This window comes from Sus scrofa, chromosome 7, assembly GCF_054392235.1.
Source record: "Sus scrofa isolate SSC_HxYL_T2T_F1_AM1 chromosome 7, Sscrofa_HxYL_maternal_Yorkshire_Landrace_v2.0, whole genome shotgun sequence".
In the NCBI taxonomy this organism is placed as follows: Eukaryota; Metazoa; Chordata; class Mammalia; order Artiodactyla; family Suidae; genus Sus; species Sus scrofa.
This window is the reverse complement of record NC_139389.1, coordinates 90,210,536-90,234,120: the sequence shown is the minus strand read 5'-3', so window position 1 is coordinate 90,234,120 and position 23,585 is coordinate 90,210,536. Positions and strand designations below refer to the sequence as shown.

Here is a 23,585-nt window from a genome sequence, read left to right as displayed (position 1 = left end):
TTCTTCAAATTTCTCAGAGGACATAAATCTATTGGGTGTAACATCAGGATATTTTCTTTTGAAATTAAACAAATCTCTCTTATGGAGGATGTATTTATTTGTAAGTTGTGAGACTACTATGACATATTCCCCTTTTCACAGCAAAAGTGTAATCTCCCTAATTTCTTTAAGAAATTCTTTTTTGGGGGGGAATTCCCTTTGTGGTACAGTGGAAATGAAGCTGACAGGTATTGATGAGGATGCAGGTTTGATCCCTGGCCTGGCTCAGTGGGTTAGGGATATTTAGCATTGCCATGAGCTGTGGTGTATGCTGCAGATGTGGCTCGGATATCAAGTTGCTGAGGCTGTGGGGCAGACCAGCAGCTGTAGCTCTGATTTGACCCCTAGTCTGGGAACTTCCATATGCCACAGGTGTGGCCCTAAAAAGCAAAAAGAAAAAAAAGAAATTATTTTTTCCCATGTTTTATCTATGCTTCTGAGTTCTCTTTTAAGGGGAGGGGAAACTAGTGCTCAGGATGAGGTAATGGTTTTCCTTGTTCACCTGCTCTCCTTGGCACCACCCCTGCAATTTCAAAGGATAAAAGAAGATGCAACACCCAAAAGTAAAACAAATCCAAGGGAAATAAATAAAGGGGGAAGAGATATATGCAATTATCTTTCCACCATCCCTCTAGAAAAGAATCCTCAATATACTTAAGGATGAATATAAGCAATATCATTATTCTATTTGGAGGTGAATAAGTGGTGATTTCTGAAGTTTAACTTCATGTTCAGTCAGTACTGATAGTCAAAGACATACTTTGCTTACACGTGTCTGTACCTTATTTTCATTTTAAAAAATATATTTTTAACTTTTATGGTAATATTTCAAAACCTAGTGATTCCCTAGAATCCATCAATATAATTGAAGTTAAATATTTTCTTTTGATAAGCTTGCATTATAAGGAGCTTCCATTCAGAGTTCATCAAGTCAGAACCTGAGCCTGATTACCTTCCACATTGGTTAATTCCTTTCTCCCATAAATCTCCACTGACATTTTTTTTCTAATCTAGTTTATTAAATTAATTCCATTTAATTGTGATCCTAACCAAAGATAAATGTGTCTGATTGTTCATTTGAATTATGCCATTGTATTCACTGTATGGCTGTCTATATAGCTTCTCTCCTAAAGGTTTTTCTAACACATATTTTAGAATATTAAGCTAAAAATCTAACTCTATGTCTTAAAGAAGAGGTTCAACTGAGGCTTAAGGAATCATTATGCATAATATAGAAAAATTGTAATTTTGTGCCAGATCATTTGTTTTGAATTTCAATTTCTGTTCACCATCATCTTCCTAAGTAGATGACTTAAGTTTTAGCTACTAAGTTATAATGACTGTTGGTGGGAGGGCACCAAGTTTCTTTTCACTAGAGTAATAGACTGAAGCTAGTCATGGAGTAATGAACTGAAGCCTTTCATTTTGCTTTCACATTTCCTCCTTGTGAGAGTACCCTCTCAATCATTTACAAGACTCCCATCTTGGAAAGTCAGTTTTAGACATTTACTTCTTTTTGTGGCACAGTACCATGAGCATTTTGCCAAGATTTGTCTTCACAATTAACTTTTCACTTTCAGATATTGATGCCAGATTTCAACGACAGTTAAACTTCTTTATGATAGAATTTCAGCCAAAATTTTAAAATTACATATCTTTCCCATTCTACTAACTGACAATCTATCCTTCTCTCTAGCTTCTTTTAGAGAACACACTGAATTAAATGGATACAGGAAATCTGTCTATAGTGTCAGAATTTGTGCTTCTGGGACTTTGCCAGTCATGGACTATGCAGGTCTTACTCTTACTGATATTTTCTATCCTTTTCCTGATCATCGTATCTGGAAATATCGCCATCATGATCTTAATCACCATTGACACCCATTTGCATTACCCTATGTATTTCTTACTGGCCAATCTGTCCTTTGTTGATATGTGGCTTTGTTTGATAACTACTCCTAAGATGATTACAGATTTTGTCAGAGAAAAAAAGACTATTTCCTTTGGAGGCTGCATGTGCCAGGTCCTCTTTGTACATTTTTGTGGAGGTGGTGAGATGGTGCTATTGGTGGTAATGGCCTATGACCGCTATGTGGCCATCTGCAAGCCTCTCCACTATTTGACCATTATGAACGTGCAAAAGTGCATTTGGCTTGTGGCAATTTCCTGGACCATTGGCTTTGTACATGCCCTAAGTCAAATGGCTGTGATTATGCAATTGCCTTTTTGTGGCCCCAGGGAAATTGACAGCTTCTTCTGTGATATACCACTGGTCATCAAGCTTGCCTGCATAGATTCCTATAACTTGGGAATATTAATGAATGCTGACAGTGGGGTTCTGACCATGACCTGCTTCATAGTGTTGCTGATATCCTACACGTACATTCTTCTTACTGTTCGTCAAAGCTCTAAAACTGGTGTATCTAGGGCACTCTCTACCTGCACTGCACATATCACAGTGGTGGTGCTCTTCTTTGGGCCCTGCATCTTCATCTACGTGTGGCCACTCAGCATCACCTGGGTGGACAAATTTCTTGCTGTGTTTTACTCTGTCTTTACACCTCTCCTAAATCCAGCTATTTATACCCTAAGAAATAAAGAGATAAAAAATGCTGTGAAGAGATTTAAAAGCTACTACATGCATTCCAAGGAAAATATTTAATGCCTAGAAACCTCACTGTAGGCCCTTCAAATTTAAAATACATAGACCTTCTAAAATAGGGTGAAAATTCTAGGCACTCAATTTATATCTACATGTTATGGCTATTTCCAAGTGCAAGAATAGGGCTAATATAATTCAAGGAATTTCAACTTTATTAATCAACCAGTAGAACACCTTGAAATATTTCCCTTTCATTCCAGCACTAATGATTGTTCTCTATGAAGAGACTGTCTAATCAGTCTTCCTATGCCTTTAACTACATTAACTGAGAAGCTGAAATGCTTGATAAACTTCTCTTGAATCATCTCCTAACTCCATTTCTTTCTGTAACATTGAGTCCTCCTGTCAAACCTTTCACTTAACCTCTTGTCGAGAGACAACTGAATTATTATTTAACTCAACCCTCTATACAAATACCAATGAAAAGTAGTAGGGGGAAAATAAAGAGAATGAAATAACAGTGGAACAGTACCTAGGGAATAAAGTGAAAGTTTGAATAACAGCAGAGGTTATTCTGTGTTTGGTTTCCAATACCTCAATAAAAGTAAAAAACAAAACAAAACAAAAACAAAAACCATAATATTTATGCTTTGAATCATTATTAACCATTTGTATAGAAGTTCAGAAATGTATGCTCCTTAATAGCCGGGGCCATGCCTTACCTGGTAAATTCTTGAATGTGCAATACTTATTACAGCAGTTAATACATAATAAACATTCAACAAATATATTTTAATTTATATATAAAGGATGATTTTTTTCATTCAACTACCCATATCATTTATTAATCACAGTGTATTAAAATAATATTTTATCATTAATTAAAAATTCCTAAGAATTTCAAATTATAAATGAAATTTACTTTATTCTAGAATTAATAAATTAAGTAGATTGAATTTCAGTTATAAAAATCAGCAATAAAATTCCTAAAATAAAAATATGGCACATTTAGTTTTTATTTCACTTAATGTGGGAACAAAACAGAAAAAAGTGGCAGAATAATAATAATAACATAATGTACTTATCTAACAATGAAATATCAGAAAGAGAAAGTTGAAAAAAAAATCTCTTTTAAAATTGTATTAAAAATCAAAATATCTGAAAATAGACATAACCATGGAGGTGAAAGACTGATATGCTAAGAACTGCAAAAAACTGATAAAGGAAACTGAAGCTGATTCAAAGGAATGGAAAGACCCTATACTCTTGGATTGGAAGAATTAATATTGTTAAAATGGCCATACTACCCAAAGTAATCTACAGCTTTAATGTGATCCCTAGTAAAACATCTTTGATATTTTTAACAGAACTAGAGCAAATAATCCTAATATCTACATGGAACCACAAAAGATCAAGAGTTGCCAAAGCAATACTGAGGAAAAAGAACAAAGCTGAAGGCCATAACCCCTCTAGACTTCAGAGAATACTATAAGGCTACAGTAATCAAAATAGTATGGTATTGGCACAAAAATAGACACATAGATCAATAGAACAGAATATAGAGCCCAGAAATGAACCCACATGCCTATGGTTGATTTATCTATGACAAGGGAGGCAAAAATATACAACGAATAAAAGACAGTTTTGTCAACAAGTGGTACTAGGAAAGCTGGACAGTTACATGTAAATCAATAAAATTAGAATACTCTCCCATGCTACATACAAAAGTAAACTCAAACATTGTTCAAAGACCTAAGTATAAGACCTGACACTGTAAAACTCCTGGAAGGGAACATGGGCAAAACATTCTTAGACATAAACAGTAGCAGTATTTTGTTAGATTAATCTCTCAAGGCAAAATAAATAAAAGCAAAAATAAACAAATGAGGCCCAATTAAACTTAAAAGCTTTTTCACAGAAAAGGAAAACACCAACACAATGAAAAGACAACCCACAGACTGGGAGAAAATATTTGCAAACAACTGAATGACAAAGGGTTAACATCCAAAATATACAAAGAGCTCATGCAACTCAATATCAAAACAAACAAACAAATATAAAATCAATTTAAAAAAAGACAGAAGATCTAAATAGGTATTTATTCAAAGACACATAGATGGCCAACAGGCATATAAAAATTCTCAATATCACTATTTATTAGAGAAATGAAAATCAAAATCACAATGATATCACCTCACATTGGTCAGAATGTCTATCATCAAAAAGTCTACAAATAATAAATGCTGGAGAGGGGTGTGGAGAAAAGGTAATGCTCCTACACTATTGATGGGAATGTAAGTGGGTACAGCCACTATGGGAAACAGTAAGGAGTTTTCTTTAAAAACAAAAATACAATTGCCAGATGATCCAGCAATCCCACTCCTGGGCATATATCCAGAAAACATGAAAACTCTAATTACAGAAGATGCATGCACACCTATGTTCATAGCAACACTACTTACAAGAGCCAAGACATGGAAACAACCTAAGTGCCCATCAATAGAGGACTGGTTTAAGAATATATGATATATATAATGGAAAGTTACTCAGTCATAAAAAGAATGAAATATTGACATTTTCAAGCAAGATGGATGAACCTAGAGAAAATCATACTGAGTCAGAGAAAGTGATTCTACACAATATTATGTGCTATCACTTATGTGTAGAATCTAAAGAAATAAGAGAAATAAATCTATATACAAAACAGAAACAGACTCACAGACATAGAAAGAAAAAAACTTACGGTTACTAAAGGGAAAATGCAGGGTAAGGGATAAATGAGGATTATGGGACTAACAGATACAAACTACTATGCATAAAGTAGATAGGCATCAAGAATTTACTGTATGGTACAGGGAATTATATTCAATATCTTCTAATAACCTATAATGGAAAATAATCTGAAAAAACATTATATAATATATAAACATATATATCATCTATGTTATATATATACATACACATATGTAACTGAATCACTTTGCTGCACAGCTGAAAATAACATTTAATCAACAATACTTCAAGTTAAAAGTATAGAAATTAAAACAATTTCAACAAAAATAATGTATCATCCTTGAATGCTTGCTCTATGCCAGTATATTATGGATAATATTTGCTATTATTCCCAAATTATGAAGAAGAAAATGAGATTCAGAAACATAAAGTACCTCGATAAGCCATTTGTTCTTAACTTATGGATTCAAGATCAATTTGATTTCAAAAACTGTGTATTTATTATATGACACAATACAGCAGAAAAATATTTTCTACAATGAAAGTGAGAGTAAATTATGCCAAGAATAAAATACCAGAGTATCATTATTAATATAACAATGTAAAAACTTATTGGAAACAGCATCATTTGCAAGCTGATTTGATCATGCACTGTAAATTGGGAATGAGAGAAACATCACCAAGGACATGTCTGCACAGAGATAGTTGAATGTACTACAAATGGACCATTTGGCTGTCTCTATCTTACTATAGCTTCAGTCCACTTTCGTGGGTAAACCCATTCCATCAACATGGGTATAGCCATTCATTTTCTGCATTGCCTTCACTGTATTTTTTAAACATCTTTTTTTCTACCCAGAATACTGAGTATCTTTTTACTTCTGTCTATCCTTATAAAATAAAAATAAGTGTTAAGTACTATTTGCATGGGTTTTCCAATATTCTGAAAGTAGAAAAGGCATGAAAAATGCAGTTTATATTGTCTTGTATAATTTGCCACAATAAAATTCAAGTATTATAGGTTTTCAACTCAAACATTTTAGTCATTTTCTAAGTGACTAAAATGCTATGCTATCTAAGGTTATTATTTACACACTTATCAGAAAGGATAATTATCGTTAATTATCACTGGTTTCTTTTATAATCATCCTCAAAGATACTAACACAGAGGATAGTTTTACCCATTCTCTATCCAAACTTAAATGAGCAGTAGTCAGTCTTAATTCCCAATTTAATGAAAATAGAGAGATGGGATAAAGATGGTAGAATAGAAGGACTGGAGCTCAACATCTCTCATAAAAATAATAAAATTACAACCAAATGCTAAGCAACCTTCACCCAAATGGACTGGAAACTTTCAAAAAGATATCCTACTCCAGAAGTATTTTAATGAAAATACTATCTACTCTGGTGGAAGTATTTAGAGAGGTAGTGATCAGAAGCAAAAATTTGTGAGTGGGTTATTAGGTATAACAGTGCAAGGATTTAGTACTATTTCTGTATCTTGATTTCAAAATCAGAGAATGATCTCCCAAAGGACCCATAAAGGAGTACTCTGTATGCATTCCACGTGCTGTTTGTGGGTGATCAGGTACATGTTAAGCTTGTAAATTCCATGTCCAAAAAGCCCGTTGCTACAGCTATTTTGTTGATTAAATGTTTTCTTGATCAAGTGGAATGTTTAGCAACACCTAATTTCAAACCTTAGTCATTTTGGATAAAAGTTCAGTTAGCAAGCACTGGAGTTGACTGGGAAAAGAGGTTAATGTGCACAGAACATGTGATCTGTTGAACTGATTTCTAAAGTTTCCTCTGTAGTGGATACCCTAAGGTGAGAATTCATGTGAGACACATATTTTACATCATCTGTGCCCATTCTGAGAGGTCCAATAGCAGAATTCCTCCACAGGAATTCTTTGCCACCAGACTTCCAATTCTATGTGTGATAAGCACTGACTACCTAATCAAACCATTAGTAATTTTTCATGAATTAGTATACATCTAAGCTTCTAGCCAAAGTGGAAAACCAAATGACTGTGTGCATTTCTTCTGAATGGGAGAATTTCTCCTCATCACTGTTTTTTAGGGTCATAATCACAATACTAACTGTAACTAACATATTTAACGATAATATTTCATTAAATTGGGGATGTAAAACTGCAGACTTTCACTTATAGCTTCTGTCAACATATGCAAAACCAACTGTATATTCAGGCCCAAATTTAAAATTTTCAGTCCCCTGATTAGAAGGAATTCTCTATGTAGCCATAGATGTATATTGAGGGGGAGAAGTCAATTGGACAGTAGTAGTTGTTGAAATAATTGAGCCATAAGCTAATACAATTGTTCATGCCTCTGGACCTGCTTATGACTGATCTCTTGTGTACAATTTCCACTTGATGATATAATGCTCTATTTGTACCTGCATTTAATGGCTTGAATATTGATACACTGGTTGTGTTGAAGGAAGTCATCAAAAAGACATGACCACCATTTTGCCTGACAAGCTGGAGGCTTTTTGTTCCCTCCTCTGTCCTTACAGTGCGTGTTCTACTTGATTTCCCTGCCCTAGAGACTGCCCCAAGGACATATCCTTGAAATAGCAATGTGGTATTGAAGAAGCTCCTGTGCTGTGTACAAGACCAAACCCAGTTAAGGTCTCAAAGTTTTAAGATTTGATGGGTGGGTGCTAAAATCTACTCATCTCACAGCCACCCAGGACAAGCCTTCTGGAGTAAGTTCCTTGCTTATTAAATCTGCTGCTTACCAATCAAGAGTGATCTGTCTCTTCTCTCCCTGCTTTCAGCGACTAGAGAGTTCACATCCAGAAAGCTCCTGAGAAGACTGCAGCCCAACAGACAGCTAGCTTAGATCACATGATCACTTGAGGCTCAAGTTTAGGTATTTAATAACTAACTACCAGAGCTCAGTAAGATGGTAACCTAGAAACTTTACTGAAGTTGTTTATGTCCAACTATCTGTCCAGATATATCTAAGGCATTCCAAATACTTGCTTTTTCCTCATCAGTATGTCCAATTAGAATTGCCACCCCAATGTAGTAGATCAGTATAACGTTTTGTGGAATGTTGAGACAATCAAGATTTCTGCTGAATATATAACAGATGAATTTTAGGTACATAAATTATATAACATTTAAATACTATAATTATTTAGGTCTATAATTATATAACATTTAAATACTATAATTATTTAGGTCTATAATTATATAACATTTAAATACTTTTAAGTCTATCAACTATACAAATAAGAAATGTAAGAACATGGAATAAAAGGAAAGAACACCACCAAATCTGTTAACTGTAGCTATCCTCTGGCCCCTTGGCCTCTCTCAACAATAGCTTCACATCTGATAATTACAGCTGCCATTTTTTATAAAGAATGGTACCATTCATATCTTCTAATTGTGTGGATGTTTTTTGCTAATAACACAGATATTCCCATTACACTGGAGAAAATAATACAGAAATGGCAATAAGAATCCTGGAGTTGGTTAGAGTTATCAGGTTTGCAAAAAGGAATTGATGTTTGATTTTAAAAATAAAATTATTCTAATTTCCAAAAAGAAAAAAATGATATGCACCATCAACTCTTATACTTAAGAGTTCAACTTAATAAATACAACCATAAAGATGCCTTCAGTTAATAAGTTAACTTCAAAATAACTTTTTAAATGTAATAGTGAAAAGAAATATTTTAGAACCTCCTAGCTGGTTCCAAACAGTAATGCAGAAAATAGATTGTGTGATCATTCTCTGAACCATGAACGCTCTGGTGATTTAGAGGAAGAACAAAAACCTTTACTCACATTTCTTCTACTCTTTTCTTTTCCTTCCTTATCCTTGCATATTTTATGGCTCTGTGCTGGCTACATTAAATATAGAATTTAAAACTTAATACACAGAATCTGAAGTTCATTCAAGGAGAGTAAGGACACTTAAAATCATATTATATGAGGAATGTTTGAAAGAATTATGTTAGCCTAAAGAAAAAAAAGAAATGTGGAATATATAGACGAGGTGGGGAAAATTATATTTCAGATCCTCTCCCCCAACTCCAATGCAGCAGTGCAGGGGTTCTGTCAGGGAAACAGGTTCTAAAGACCCTCTTCTGAGGTGGCTGACTGCATTTGGAATAGAGCATAGTGAATCCCATGACTAAGGACATTATCAAAAAATACAGATATCTTATTTCAGAGCAATAAGAGGGTGTTGACTTTCCACAATACTGGTAGCTGCAAGCAAAAGAGTGCAGAGGCCAGAAATTTGGCAGGAAGAACCTGTTGAAAACACATCTAACCCTGAGAGTCAGGAAGGCTGTTTGCATGTGCTAGGCTGCACCCACTAGTACCAATAAGGGCTAAGACTCCTGGGCACAGGGATATAAGCACAATCTTTGAACAACACTGCCTGAAAAATAAGCTACTCTGATCCTGGGGCAACTCCTAGAAAGCCAGCATTGAAAAAAATACACACATCTCTCTGGAAGTTTGGAAGATGGAGTACATTTTAATCACAAATATATTTCCATTCATTATTAAGCGATGGCCTTAATTTCACAAACTTCACAAATTAAATTATAATTTTGCAACCTATGAAATTAAATTTTGTGGCTGATTTCAGCAAAATTACATCTGTACCTACAATAAACAAAGTATTATTTAAAAGCTGCCACAGAATTTTTCTGGTTCTCAGACCATAACTTGGAATGAATCTTTAGATATCTAAGTTCATCATGTCTTTCTGTGAGTATCCAGAAAAATCCATCATATGCCATACTTTTTTAATTATTAAAGTATAGTTGATTTACAATGTTTTGTCAAGTTCTGTTGTACAGCAAACTGACCCAATCACACACATTTCTCTGTGCTGTACAGTATGGTCCCATTGCCCATCCATTCAAAATATTACAGTCTGCATCCAAAAAAACCTCCAAATTGCCTGTCCATATCACTCACTTCCCTTTCCCATTAGGAACCTCAAGTCTGCTTTCCTTGGCCATGATCTGTTTCTTTTTTGTTTGTTTTTAAGATAAGATCATCTGTTCCATATTGTAGATTGCACACATCAGTGATATAATATGACATTTGTCTTTTTCTTTCTGGCTTACTTCACTTAGTATGAGAGTCTCTAGTTCCATCCATGTTGCTGCAAATGGCATTAGTTTAGGCTTTGGACAAAATTCAACAGCCATTTCTTATAAAAACTCTTCAGAGAGTGGGGCTACAAAGAACTTACCTCAAATAATAAAACCATATATGACAAACCCACAGCTAACATCATTCTCAATGGTGAAAAATTGAAAACGTTCCCACTAAGATCAGGGAACAGACAAGGATGTCTGCTCTCACCATTACTATTCAACATAGTTTTGGAAAGCCTAGCCACAGCAATCAGAGAAGAAGCAGAAATAAAAGGAATGGAAAATGTAAAAGAAGAAGTAAAACTAGTACTGTTTGTATATGACATGATGCTATACTAAGGAAATCCTAAAGACAGTACCAAAAAAACTGTTAGAACTCATCAGTGAATTTGGCAAAGTTGCAGGCTACAAAATTAATGCACTGAAATCAATTGCATTTCTATATATTCATATTGAAAGATCAGAAAGAGAAATCAGAGAAAACATCCCATTTGCAATTGCATCAAAAAGAATAAAATACCTAGGAATAAACCTACCTAAAGACATATATTCTGAAAACGATAAAACGCTGATGAAGGAAATCAAAGATGACACAAATGGATGGGAAGATAGACCATGCTATTGGATTGGAAGAATCAATATTGTCAAAATGACTATATACAATCTACAGATTCAATGCAATCCTTAACACATTACCAAAGACATTCTTCACAGAACTAAATAGACATTTTCACAAAAAAGACATATGCACGGCCAAAAGGCATATGAAAAAATGCTCAATATCATTAATTATTAGAGAAATGTCAATCAAAACTACAATGAAATACCACTTCACACCAGTCAGAATGGCCATGATCAACAAGTCAACAAATGACAAATGCTGGAGAGGATGTGGAGAAAAGCGTACCCTCCTTCCCTGTTGGTGGGAATGTAATTTGGTACAACCACTATGGAAAACAGTACAGAGGATCCTCAGGAAATGAAATATAGAGGTACCATATGACCCAGCAATACCACTGCTAGGCATACAACCAGACAAAATTTTCACTGAAAAAGATACATGCACCCCTATGTTCACAGAAGCACTATCCCTAATAGCCAAGGCCATCAACAGATGAATGGATTAAGAAAATGTGGTACATATATACAATGGAATATTACTCAGCCATAAGAAAGACAAACTAATGACACACTTCTTATAGTCATCATCAGTAACAAAATGGTCAAGCACAAGGTTATTAGGTCCAGTTGGCACTTTAATACAATCAGCAATAATAGTCATGATGCCACTGATTGCTGGTAGTGGGATTCATAGCATCTTATTTCACATTTGCAAGGAGCTCATCACTGTAATGACTTCCAAGGACAAGACCAAGGCAGTTGCAAAACCCTGTATTTGCAGGTCTGTTTCCCAGAAACATTTTTAAATGATTTTTAATGTTTTAATTATAGTATAATTGGTTCATAATGTTGTGCCAATTTCTGCTGTATAGCAAAGTGACCTAGTCATACATATATACATATACATACCTTTTTTCCTCATATTATCATCCATCAAGTTTTATCCCAAGAGATTTGATATAGTTTCCTGTGCTATGCAGTAGGAACTCATGACTTATCAATCTAGAACCAATTCTGTTATGAATTACTGAATTAGTCAGGAGACAGAAAATATACCAATTATTTTAACAAAATAGTATCATTTAGAAATGTTGGTTAGCTAGTTATTGAAAAACTAAAAATAATACACATTATAAATAACACTAAGAGTTTTAAAAAAATTAAGTGAAGAAGAAAAACATTAACTTCTGGGCTGGAGAAATGAAAGGAAGAGTTTGTCATTATTAAAACTTAAAAACTTAGAGAAGGATCTTGTGAACTTGAAACTAAGATCTATGAAAAGAGGGAGTGGACAATGCCAGTATTTTTGAGAAGCCTAACTTCTCTCAGCCAGCTTCTGTAAAATACCTTCTCATTCTTATGATAGGGTATGGATAAAATGCATAAATTATACAAAAATGCTTACAAGCATCTTACACATAATAAATATGCACTACAAAAACTCCCAGATGTTATCCATTATTGTTCTGGTAAATAAAAACTATGATTTTTCCAAGACCCAAGGGTCCTGCATAATGTGATTTCCATCTACCAGCCACATCTCACACCACTCTCCCCCTCCCCATCTCAGTTTCTCCAGGCTACAAATGAAAAAATATATATATATCTGTACAATACAATCCTATAAGTGTGAAGTACATTTCCGTAGAACTGATCTACATATTTTTTAGTATTTATTTATTTACTTATTTATTTTAGACAATGGTTAATTTAAAATGGTACCAAGGCACACTTCACTAAATAAAGAATAGATACACTGTACTTCATCGAAACTAAAATCTTATGTTATGTCAAAGAATACAATCAAGAAAAAAAAATAAAACCTACAGATGAGAGCAAATAAATCATATATCTGATAAGGGTTTTGTAGTAGACTGAATGATGGCCCTCAAAAAGATAGGTCTATATCCTAATTTCTGAAACTATCAAGGTAGCCTTATTTGGAAAAAGGGTTTTTGCAAATGTAATAAAGATTCTGAGGGGAGATCATCTCAGAAAACCTAGGTGGCCTCTAACTCAATAATAAGTGTTCTAATAAGAGACAGAAGAGGAGAAAAGAAAAATACAGGGAAGGTCATGTGAAGATGAAGGTAGAGATTGCAGTTATATAATCACAAACCAGAAAACACCCAGAGCCACCAAAACCTGCAAGTGGCAAGGAAGGATTCTCTCCTAGAACCTCAAGAGGGAGCATAGCCCTGCCAACACACTGATTTCAGATTTCTAGCCTCCCAAACTGTGAGCAAATAAATTTCTGTTGTTTTAAAACACCTAGTTTGTAGTAATCTATTATGGTAGCCCTAGAAAACTAATGCTTGTCTAGCATGCAAAATATATTAAGAATTCCTAAAACTCAACAATAAAAAGGCAATCAATTTAAAAATGACTGGAAGATTTGAATAGATACTCCTTTTAAGAAGATAGGCATGTGGTAAATCAAGAAGAATGTGAAAAAATTCTCAGCCTCATTAGTCATTAGGGGAATGAAAATTAAAAACACAATGAAATATAGTTCCATGCTCGGTGGTCACAATAAAAACTAATAAAATAAAATATCAAGTATTGAGGAGTTCCTACTGTGGCTCAGCAGGTTAAGCACCTGATGTTGTCTCTGTGAGGATGCAGGTTAAATCCCTGGCCTTGCTCAGTAGGTTAAGGATCTGGCATAACCACAAGTGGCAGAGTAGGTCACAGATACAGCTCAGATCCGTTGTTCCTGTATCTGTGGCATAGGTCTGAAGGGCAGCTCCAATTCAACCCCTAGCCCAGGAACTTCCATATGCCTCAAATGTGGCCATAAAAAGAAGAAAAATGTATATATCAAATGTTGATAAGATTATGGAAAAACTGGAACACTCATACAGTACTAGTGTGAATGTGAAATGGTACAGTCATTGTGGAAAGGAGTTTGGTGGTATCTCTAAATGTTAAACACAAGGTACCTAGGTTTTGAAACAAAAAAATTGTGCGTGAATGTTTGTAGAAACACTATGAACAAGAACCAAAAGGTTGAGGCAATTTAAACCTCCATTCAACAAATGCAATATATCCATACAATGGAATATTATGCCACCATAAAAAGAGAAGAAATTCTGACATACCATCGCGGTCCTTTGTTCTTTGTGCCTTCTGCCCCACATTGGGTGCCACTTGCCAAGATCAGCTCAGCAGGATGGGGCTGAAAAATGGGTGCTGTGAAACTGAAGGAAAAAAGTTAACACAAAACAAAACACAGAGACATTTATCTTAAGTAAAGGTGGGAACCAGGGGACTCAAGCTCTCAGGGACCAAGAGCACTGCCTCAAGAAACCACACTGCTTTTATTGTTCTCTTTAGGATTATGTCAAGTGAGGAGGGGGCTATAGGGAGGATATAGGGTTTTTTTTATTATTTTATAAGTTCTTTTATTATTTTAAAGTCACATAGCTGGTAGATGGTTAAGTTTTTACTCTGACCTTTAGGCATTTAACAATCATTAGCATTTGAGTTAGCTATCTATGCCTAGCATTTCAGAGAATCCTAACTGTGCTTCTGCAAATGGCATGCCTATTTGTGGCAACCTGGCCTGCCTAGGTTTGCACCTTGGTTCTCTTTACTAATGCATATTCTGCCAATGACCGCTCATAAACCACTTGGCCATGAGGTTCCTCTTTGTCTTATTCTTTACAGGACATATCATGCTTGTGCAAACAGTGTGCCAATCTGTACAGGTCAGTCCTGCCTAGATCAATGCATTATGTCCTCATTCAGCTGACCCTATGAATGACTTATGCCTTAGGTCTTTGTTCTTAAGCCTAAGTCATTTACCATCACTGTGACTGTTTTTCAAGCAAGAAGATGGGGTAAAGTAAAGCAGGACAAAATGGAGTTTTCAGCAAAGAAGCTAAGAAAATATTGTAGAAACATGTCTCGGGACAATACACATGACACTATGGATGAACCTTGAAAATATTATGCTAAGTGAAGGAAGCCAGACACACAAAAGGCTGCTTAATTTAAGATTCCATTATATGAAATGTTTAAAACAGTAAAATTCATAGAGACAGAAAATGGATTAGTGGTTACCATAAGATAGGAGAAGAAGTAATTTGAGATTGACTGCTAACAGTTACAAAGTTTCTTTTGGGTGATGAAAATGTTTTTAAAAATAGAAAAGACAGATAGGAAATGTTGCATTAGCCAGAAGTTATAAAGGACTGAGAATATAATTCACATACCACAGAGTTTTCTCTATTTATTGATACTGTGTTTATATAAAAGAAAAAAAACCCTAAAATTTAGTATGTTAGAAATGTTGAAAGAAGATGTTAATTAGTTTTAAAATGTGCACTTTAAAATTTTTTACTATCTGGTACAAGGCATTTTTAAAATTTTAAACTTAAAAATTTTTAAATTCATTTATGCAATAAGCTTTCCCTGACCACCTGCTGAAATTACCCAATATATGCCAGATACTGTGTCAAGTTCTTGCATAGAACTGTCACCTGCCTACAGGAAATAAACTCTTTGGTAAAGGAATTAGATATTAAATAACCAGTAACTGGTATGTGCACTTAACACATGTACACCTGAAAAAGTCTATTCTCCATTACTGAGACACAAATCTGATATATATCCATACACCCAGAAATCTAAATTAGGTACCTATATTATTTGAAAATTTCTACTTTCAGTCATTATAATTCCCATTTGACCTGTCACTGACTGAACATGGTTCGTCAATACCTTTTAATAAAACTGTTCTAATTTTTTATGCTTTTACTTCCTTTTGTGTTATTATTAGGGTATTTTCCACAACACTGTCTCTTTTATTTGTTCTTTTTTTTTTAAATTTACTTTTGCATTGTTTTGGTATAACATTGATAACTTGTTTGAACATCTATTTTCTGTAATATCCTTAGTTCTCTTTAAAAAATTATGTGAGTTCTCAGTTTTATTATATTTTCCTACTCCTACTTTTTGCTGCTGGGAAAATCAACATATTTTCTACTTATTATTTTCCATCTGTCTCCCTTTAAAAATGTTTGATTTAACAGAGATGTAACACTTACATATCATCCTTTCATGTGTAGCCTCACTTTCAAGTCCTAAATTGTTAAGAGAATGCACTAAATTCTAAGCACCAGTATTGTGGAAAGATCTCCAAATAGCTCTTGACTGGACTGGATGAAGCTGATCCCCTAGATAACTCCTCAGGAAGTACTTATGTTTACCATTTTCAACAAAAGCTTTTATACTTAAAAATGTTTTTCTTTTATTCTACATACTTAAAAGACAGATTGGCTTTACATTATTTTTTTTATCTCACATTTCCTTGAATCTTTTGGAAACGTCATTCAATCATTGTCTTTTTTTCTATACCACTGTCAAGAAGTCACATACCAACCTGGTTTTCTCCCCGATTTAAGTTACTTATGTTACTTTGATAGGCATCTCAGAAGTTATTCTATTTTAAATATGTAGTAATTTTACTAGGATGTGTCTGGAATTAACCATGTATGATCATTTTTTCCAAGATGATTATGGCCTTTTATTTTAGACACATTAATAAAAGTTTGTAAGAGTAATTACATTGTGCTGCCACATTTTCAGAGTATACACATATTCAATATCATCTGCATAGTTCTATATAATATTCTCTGAAAATGCATTTGCTCTCTATTTAATTAGGTTTTATTTTCTTGGTTCTTTTCATCTTTATCCCCTGAATCATTCACTGTAATTATGAACATGTCAATGCTCCTTTGGGTACCTAGTAGTTTATTCTTCATTTCTAAAATGATTTTGTTTTGATCAAATTTTTATCTGAGTTTAAGGTGGCTCTTAATTCTTATTCTATTGAGGTAACATTGGTTTATAACATTAAATAAATTTTGTATGTACAACATGATATTCCTGCTTCTCTGTATAGAACAATATGCTCACCATTAAAATTTTACTTTCCATTTTTTACCTCTTACTTTTCAGTTTCAAGTTTTTTCCATTCATAAATTTTGAACTTCTGAGTCAGGTGTCCTTAAGTTTCTTGGATTGTAGGTTTAATGACATTTCATTTATGATGGACTACTGTCATATGATTGTCTCTGCTTTATGGTTGAAAGCAGTATCAGTGTAGGTCCAGATTCCAAGAGAAATAGCTTTTTAATGAAAGTTAAATGATTCTCCAGGTGGCCTCATAAAAAAAATCTCTTGTGACATTTTCAAAATAGAGGATTTTGCGGAAAAAAATTGAAGATTTAGCTTCAGAAGCAGTATTGAACCTTAAAACTAGAAGATAAAGAATTATTTTTTTTTCAAAAATGAAAAGGGAGACACAATGGAAGATACTTTATTCTGTACAATTATAAAATGAGGAATAACATGTGAAATATATTGTCTAAATTCTATCTCGGTATAAAAAAATATAATTTCAACAAGTAAATCTTTCCAAAAAGCACTGCTTTGCTTTGCATAGTGGTTCATCCCAGGCTTGCAAGTCTAAAGCACAATGTTTGAACACAGAGTGGTGTTCAGTACTATATGGTAACCATGATTGAACATCACCGCATATGAGTTTCCTCACAATCATTTTTCAGTCTCAGCCTATCTCTAATCTTTGATGAATATTAATTCTTTTTTTAATATACATACATTCTTTTTCTCACATTATCCTCCACAAAGTTCTATCACAAGTAACTAGGTAAATAGTTCCCTGTGCTATATAGCAGGTTCACACTGCTTATCCAAATGCATTAGTTTCCATCTATCAACCCCATATTCCCAATCTATCCCTCTCCCTTCCCCCCACCCTTGGCAACCACAAGTCTGTTCTCCAAGTCCATGAATTACTTTTCTGTGGAAAAGTTTATTTGTGTTGTCTATTAGATTCCAGGTATAAGTGATATTATATGGTATTTGTCTTTCTCTTTCTGACTTACTTCATTTAGTGTAAGAGTCTCTAGTTATACATGTTGCTGCAAAAGACATTATTTTATTCTTTCTTATGGCTGAGTAGTATTCCATCATGTATATATACCACATCTTCTTAATCCATTTCATCTGTTGATGGACATTTAGGTTGTTTCCCTGTCTTGGCAATTGTGAATAGTGCTGCTACAAACACAGGGGCGCATGTACCTTTTTCAATGAAAGGTTTGTCCAGATATATGCCAAATAGTGGGATTGCTGGGACATATGGTAATTCTATATTTAGTTTTCTGAGGTACTTCTATACTGTTTTCCATAATGGTTGTATCAATTTACATTCCCACCAACAGTGAGGGTTCCCTTTTCTTCACACCCTCTCCAGCATTGGTTATTTTTGACTTGTTAATTATGGCTATTCTGTGAGGTGGTACCTCATTAGTTTTGATTTACATTTATCTAATAATCAGTGATGTTGAGCATTTTTTTCACGTGCTTGTTAGCCATCTGTATTTTCTTTGGATAAATGTCTATTAAATCTTAATTCATTCTTTTTTACAATCAGTACATATTTAAAGAGAATAGTTAAAAGTAATGTTGAAAGAATAAAGACATAATTTTGCCTTCTTACACTCTAGATCTTAAAATGATCTCAAACATAAATAACTGTTTAACTGTTTGTCCATTTTGTTTTGGCATATGTGAATATTAGAATATATTTAATCCAATAATGAAGTTAAATATTCTTCAAAAATTATATTCACGTAACTGAGTATATCTATTTACATAAGTAACAAAGTAAGAAAGAAACAGAAGTAACAACAAACCAGAATCAATATAGAAAATAATCCTGCATTTCTAGGCCAAAAATACTTACAATAGAACCCAACATTATTTTTCAGTTGAGACTTTTTCAACCAATTACAGAAGAAAATATCAACAACGAGTAGATACACAAATACCTCACTGTGGCATGGAGTTCATTAAAAAATTCAAGACGTTCTATGGAATATTTAAAATGTAAGTCACACAAAGTGTATTTTCTATTTTCTATATTTTAAAATCTTAAAACTATAAAATAGCTTGTAGATAATCAAATGCATAATAATATATTCGGTGATTAACTTAAAATGAACTAAGCTTTTTGAGCTGCTGAAGAAAAGACAAATTGTCTCAAGATGATATCATATTTTAATTTTTATAGTACTCCTTACAGAATGAACCCACTCGCATTCTCATGAGTCATTTAGGAGATCTTCTGCCAGCTCAAGAGCTGACTACACAGTCTCCTCACTGCCATCTTCATGTCCTTGTTTCTCAATGTGTAAATGGCAGGATTCAGGAGGGGCGTAATCATAAAGTCCAAAATGGCAAGGAACTTCTCCACCGGCACCGTGGGAAACGGCCACATGTAAACAAAGATGCATGGCCCAAAGAACAAAATCACCACACTGATGTGAGCGGACAGAGTAGAGAGAGCCTTGCACAAACCGCCTGAGGAGCGTTTCCATACTGTCACCAGGATGAAAACATAGGAGACAATCAGTAAGAAGAAGGCGCCCATAGTAATGAACCCACTGTTGGCGGTAACCATGAATTCCATTCTGTAGGTGTCTATGCAGGCAAGTTTGATAAACCGAGGAAGTCACAATAAAAGCCATCTATTTCATTAGGACCACAAAACGGCAGATGGACCACAAAAGCTACCTGGACCACTGCATGAAGGAGGCCAATAGCCCAAGCACCACGCAGAAGCAAAAGGCACATCCGGGGGCTCATGATGGTCAGGTAATGCAGGGGCTTACATATGGCCACATATCGGTCTAGGGCCATGGCAGTAAGCAGCACCATCTCAGATTCACCCAGGATGTGAAGGACAAATATCTGGTAGACACACCCCTGAAAGGATATGGTTTTGCACCCAGAGCACAGATCAGAAATCATCTTAGGAACTGTTAAGGTAGAGAGACACAAATCAATAAAGGAGAGGTTGGCTAAAAGGAAGTACATGGGGGAATGTAGATGAGGGTCAAAGATCACTGCAAACACAACAAGGAGGTTCCCTAGAACAATTGTTCCATAACACACTGTAGAGAAGGCAAGGAGGAAATCCTGTACTGGTCTAGAGGGAGAAAGTCCCAGGAATACAAATTCAGACACTGAAGAGTAATTTGCTTTACTCATTGACTTTGTGTTACCTGAAAGGAACAAATAAAAATAATTATAAAAGAAAGTACCAAAATTACTGATAGAAGTAGACTTCATTACATTTCAAATTCTTATGGTAAAGAAAAGTCTTCACCCTGTTCATAGAGTTCTCTGCAAAAGTCATACAACTGTTTATTAATTTACACACACTCATTGAACAGCTCACATGAAGACTTCCCATGTTTTTGACATTGTCCTGCATTCTGGTATTAAGATGCATAGCCTGTCATAATGCAGATTATAGACTAGTCATGAAGCTACGTATTAAATAACTAATCACATAACTAGATGATTACAATGGTGGTAATATATTTGAAGAAAAGAACAAAGTGTTAGGGGAATAAAAGAGCTCACAGCAGTGCCATCTTCTCTAGAAGAAGACCTTTGTGCTAAGATCTAAATGAGGAATAGAATTAAGTGAGGAAGAATAGGAAGTGTGATCTACATATACAGAAGGCATGGGAAATACTGTGAAGCATGAAGAAACAGAACGGTTTGTAATTAATCAAAGAAAACCAGGAAGGGATTCATCAGGTAAAATTCTATGGCCTGAAAAGAATTTAGTTCATATTTGAGAAATGATAGAAAGTGAGGCAGAAAAATGACATATTATATTTGTGCTTAAAAAGATTATAGTAGTTTCAAAGTGAAGAATGTAATAGATGAATTTGGGGGGGAGACAAATTAGGAGTGTATCAAAAGATCATATCAAATCAGTATAGAAAAGAATAAATTTGTCAGTAAATGTTGTTGACACAGCTTACCAAAGTTGGCAAAAATAAACTGAATTCCTAACCTTAAGACACTAACTAAAATGAGTTTTAATTGGTTATTTAAGAAAAAATAAAAGAAATAGAAACATACAAGAAACAGAGGCTTATTTTTAGATAATCCTCTGTGTGAAAAAATATCCTTCTAAGCATATTCCCACATGTGCAAATCATGCAGGAAAAAAAATGACACTTTCAGATTCAAAAATCTAAATCTTCCATATCAATTTTTTTTTTTTTGTCTTTTTGTCATTTCTTGAGCCTATCCCACAGCATATGGAGGTTCCCAGGCTAATAGGAGCTGTAGCTGCTCTGGTCTACGCCAGAGCCACAGCAACGCAAGATCCAAGCCACGTCTGCGACCTATACCACAGCTCATGGCAACACCAGATCCTTAACCCATTGAGCAAGGTCAGGGATCAAACCCGCAACCTCATGGTTCCTAGTCGGTTTTGCTAACCACTGAGCCATGACGGGAACTCCCCCTTCCATATCAAATTTTTAATGTGAGAAAATAGTCATCAAAGATAATAATAAATCAAATTTAAAATGAACAAACACAAAAAGATTGTGACCAAATATGAAATCCATGTAGTCAATATATGAAAACTAGTCAAATTCATTAATGATTAAGGAACTGTAAATACAAAATGGGGAGATATTATTACGTTTGTAGAAAACTATCAAAGTTAAAAAAATGAGTAACTTAGTGAGGCTGTGAGGAAACACATTTTCTCATATTCTGTAACTCAGAGTACACATTTTTACACCTTCTCCAGAACACCAATTTCAAAATATATGTCAAATATTTTTAAATTACCTTATACCTAAGACCCTCATTACAAGAAAAAAAAATTAAGGTGATAACAACAGATGAGCTAAAATAGTTAGTTATTATAGTGGTAAATGTTATGTAATTATTTATGAAAAACTGAAAATTGGAAATAACCTAAATCCAAACAATAAGGAATTAAATTGCAACAGTTCATCCAACTTGGAAATGTGCTTAACCTCGTTTGTAGTAAAAATCATAAAACATGTTTATAATGAACCTTTAATTTAAAAAAGCAACTTACAAAAGAAAATGTATAGAAATCAAAATTTTAAAAACTTAAGCCTAGAAAAGTGAAATAAAGATAAGCAACATATTGCTGAGTGTGTGTGTATAAATATATATATAAATTATCAGTTGGAATCATATGAAATTGGTATTTCATTAGATTAAAAAAAATCAAATAACTGGAGTTCCCTGGTGGTGTCATGGGTTAAGGATCCAGTGTTGTCACTGCCCTGGCTCAGGTTGCAGCTCTGGCACAGATTCAAACCCAGGCCATGGAACTTCTGCATGTCATAAGCATGGCCAAAAAAAAGAAAAAAAAAGTCAAATATCAATTTTAAATGGTTCTAACTAATACATTAATTATATTTTTCCCCTTTATTAGATTTTCTAAACTACTTTTCCTTTTCACAAACATTACCAATGCTTATTCTGCACCTGAATTAAGCAGCTAGGGTTCTCCAAACTACCACCGTCAAGCTTTCCTACAGGTCTTCACCACCAACAATCATTCTTTCTCAGGACTTTATGTCCCTCTTTGCCACTCTACATCATACTCAGGGTCCAGTTTGGGCACAACCCTGTGGCACATAAGAAAGTGGGAGAACCATGGAAGCACTACAGCCAAGAATAGATGAGGGCAACTAGACCAGGCAGGAATGGGCACTGTGAGGGTTATGGAGACAGAGCAAAGATTACAGGCAAAACAAAACATTATGGGTGATGCTAGGAGGCCCTGATAAAAGGGCACTGAATAGAGAGTTTTATAGATTATAACTGGGGAAATTAGAGCAGAATTGAATCAGAGAAAATGGGACAATCACTGAGGTGAATGACAATGGATATAACATACAAGGCACTGCCAGCTGTTTTTATAGCTTGATCATGAGTGCGTGGATTTTTAAAGATACATATGGTGAAATGTAGAGTGTATATTCAGTATGATCGCAGTATAGATGATGAGGAAAGAACTGTCTTAAAGATTCAGAGACTCAAGACTCCATAAAGGGGAGTTTCAATTAAAAAGAAAAATACACAACAAAGTAAACTATGATAGAAAAACTACAAATGACAATTAAACTCATTCAAAGATAAGCTATCCAATCATTAAGGAAATGCACTATTTAAAAATAGCTTTGTTTTGTTTTTCTAATATTAACAAAGACAAATATATATATATATATATATATATATATATATATATATATATATATATATATATATCAATCCCAGTGTATTCAAAGGGGTCCTTACAATAAGAATTCTTATACATGGTTGAAGATAGCCAGAACTAGTAATATTTATTAGGATTTAAGATGTCCAAATCAAGATAATAACAGAGTTTCCTGAGGCCCCTAACCTTGAACTGAAGGTTAAATTTATGGAGGATGTATTATAACCAAAGGAAATGCCATAGCTCTACTTCCACACACACAAATATACATATATATCCATATATTCAAAAGCAATAGCAATGAATTGTAAACAACC

General features: G+C 34.2%; 1 protein-coding gene and 1 pseudogene across 1 annotated transcript; one reads left to right on the top strand and one right to left on the bottom strand.

Moving 5' to 3' along the window:
• Positions 1-1,759: 1,759 nt before the first annotated feature.
• On the top strand, positions 1,760-2,701 carry LOC100517592 (olfactory receptor 4K14-like). The gene has a single exon (XM_084970457.1). It carries the CDS (start codon positions 1,763-1,765, stop codon positions 2,699-2,701), a length of 939 nt encoding a protein of 312 aa, XP_084826583.1. The 5' UTR covers positions 1,760-1,762.
• Positions 2,702-19,305: 16,604 nt separating this feature from the next.
• On the bottom strand, positions 19,306-20,246 carry LOC100737575 (olfactory receptor 4F6-like; annotated as a pseudogene).
• Positions 20,247-23,585: the final 3,339 nt, after the last annotated feature.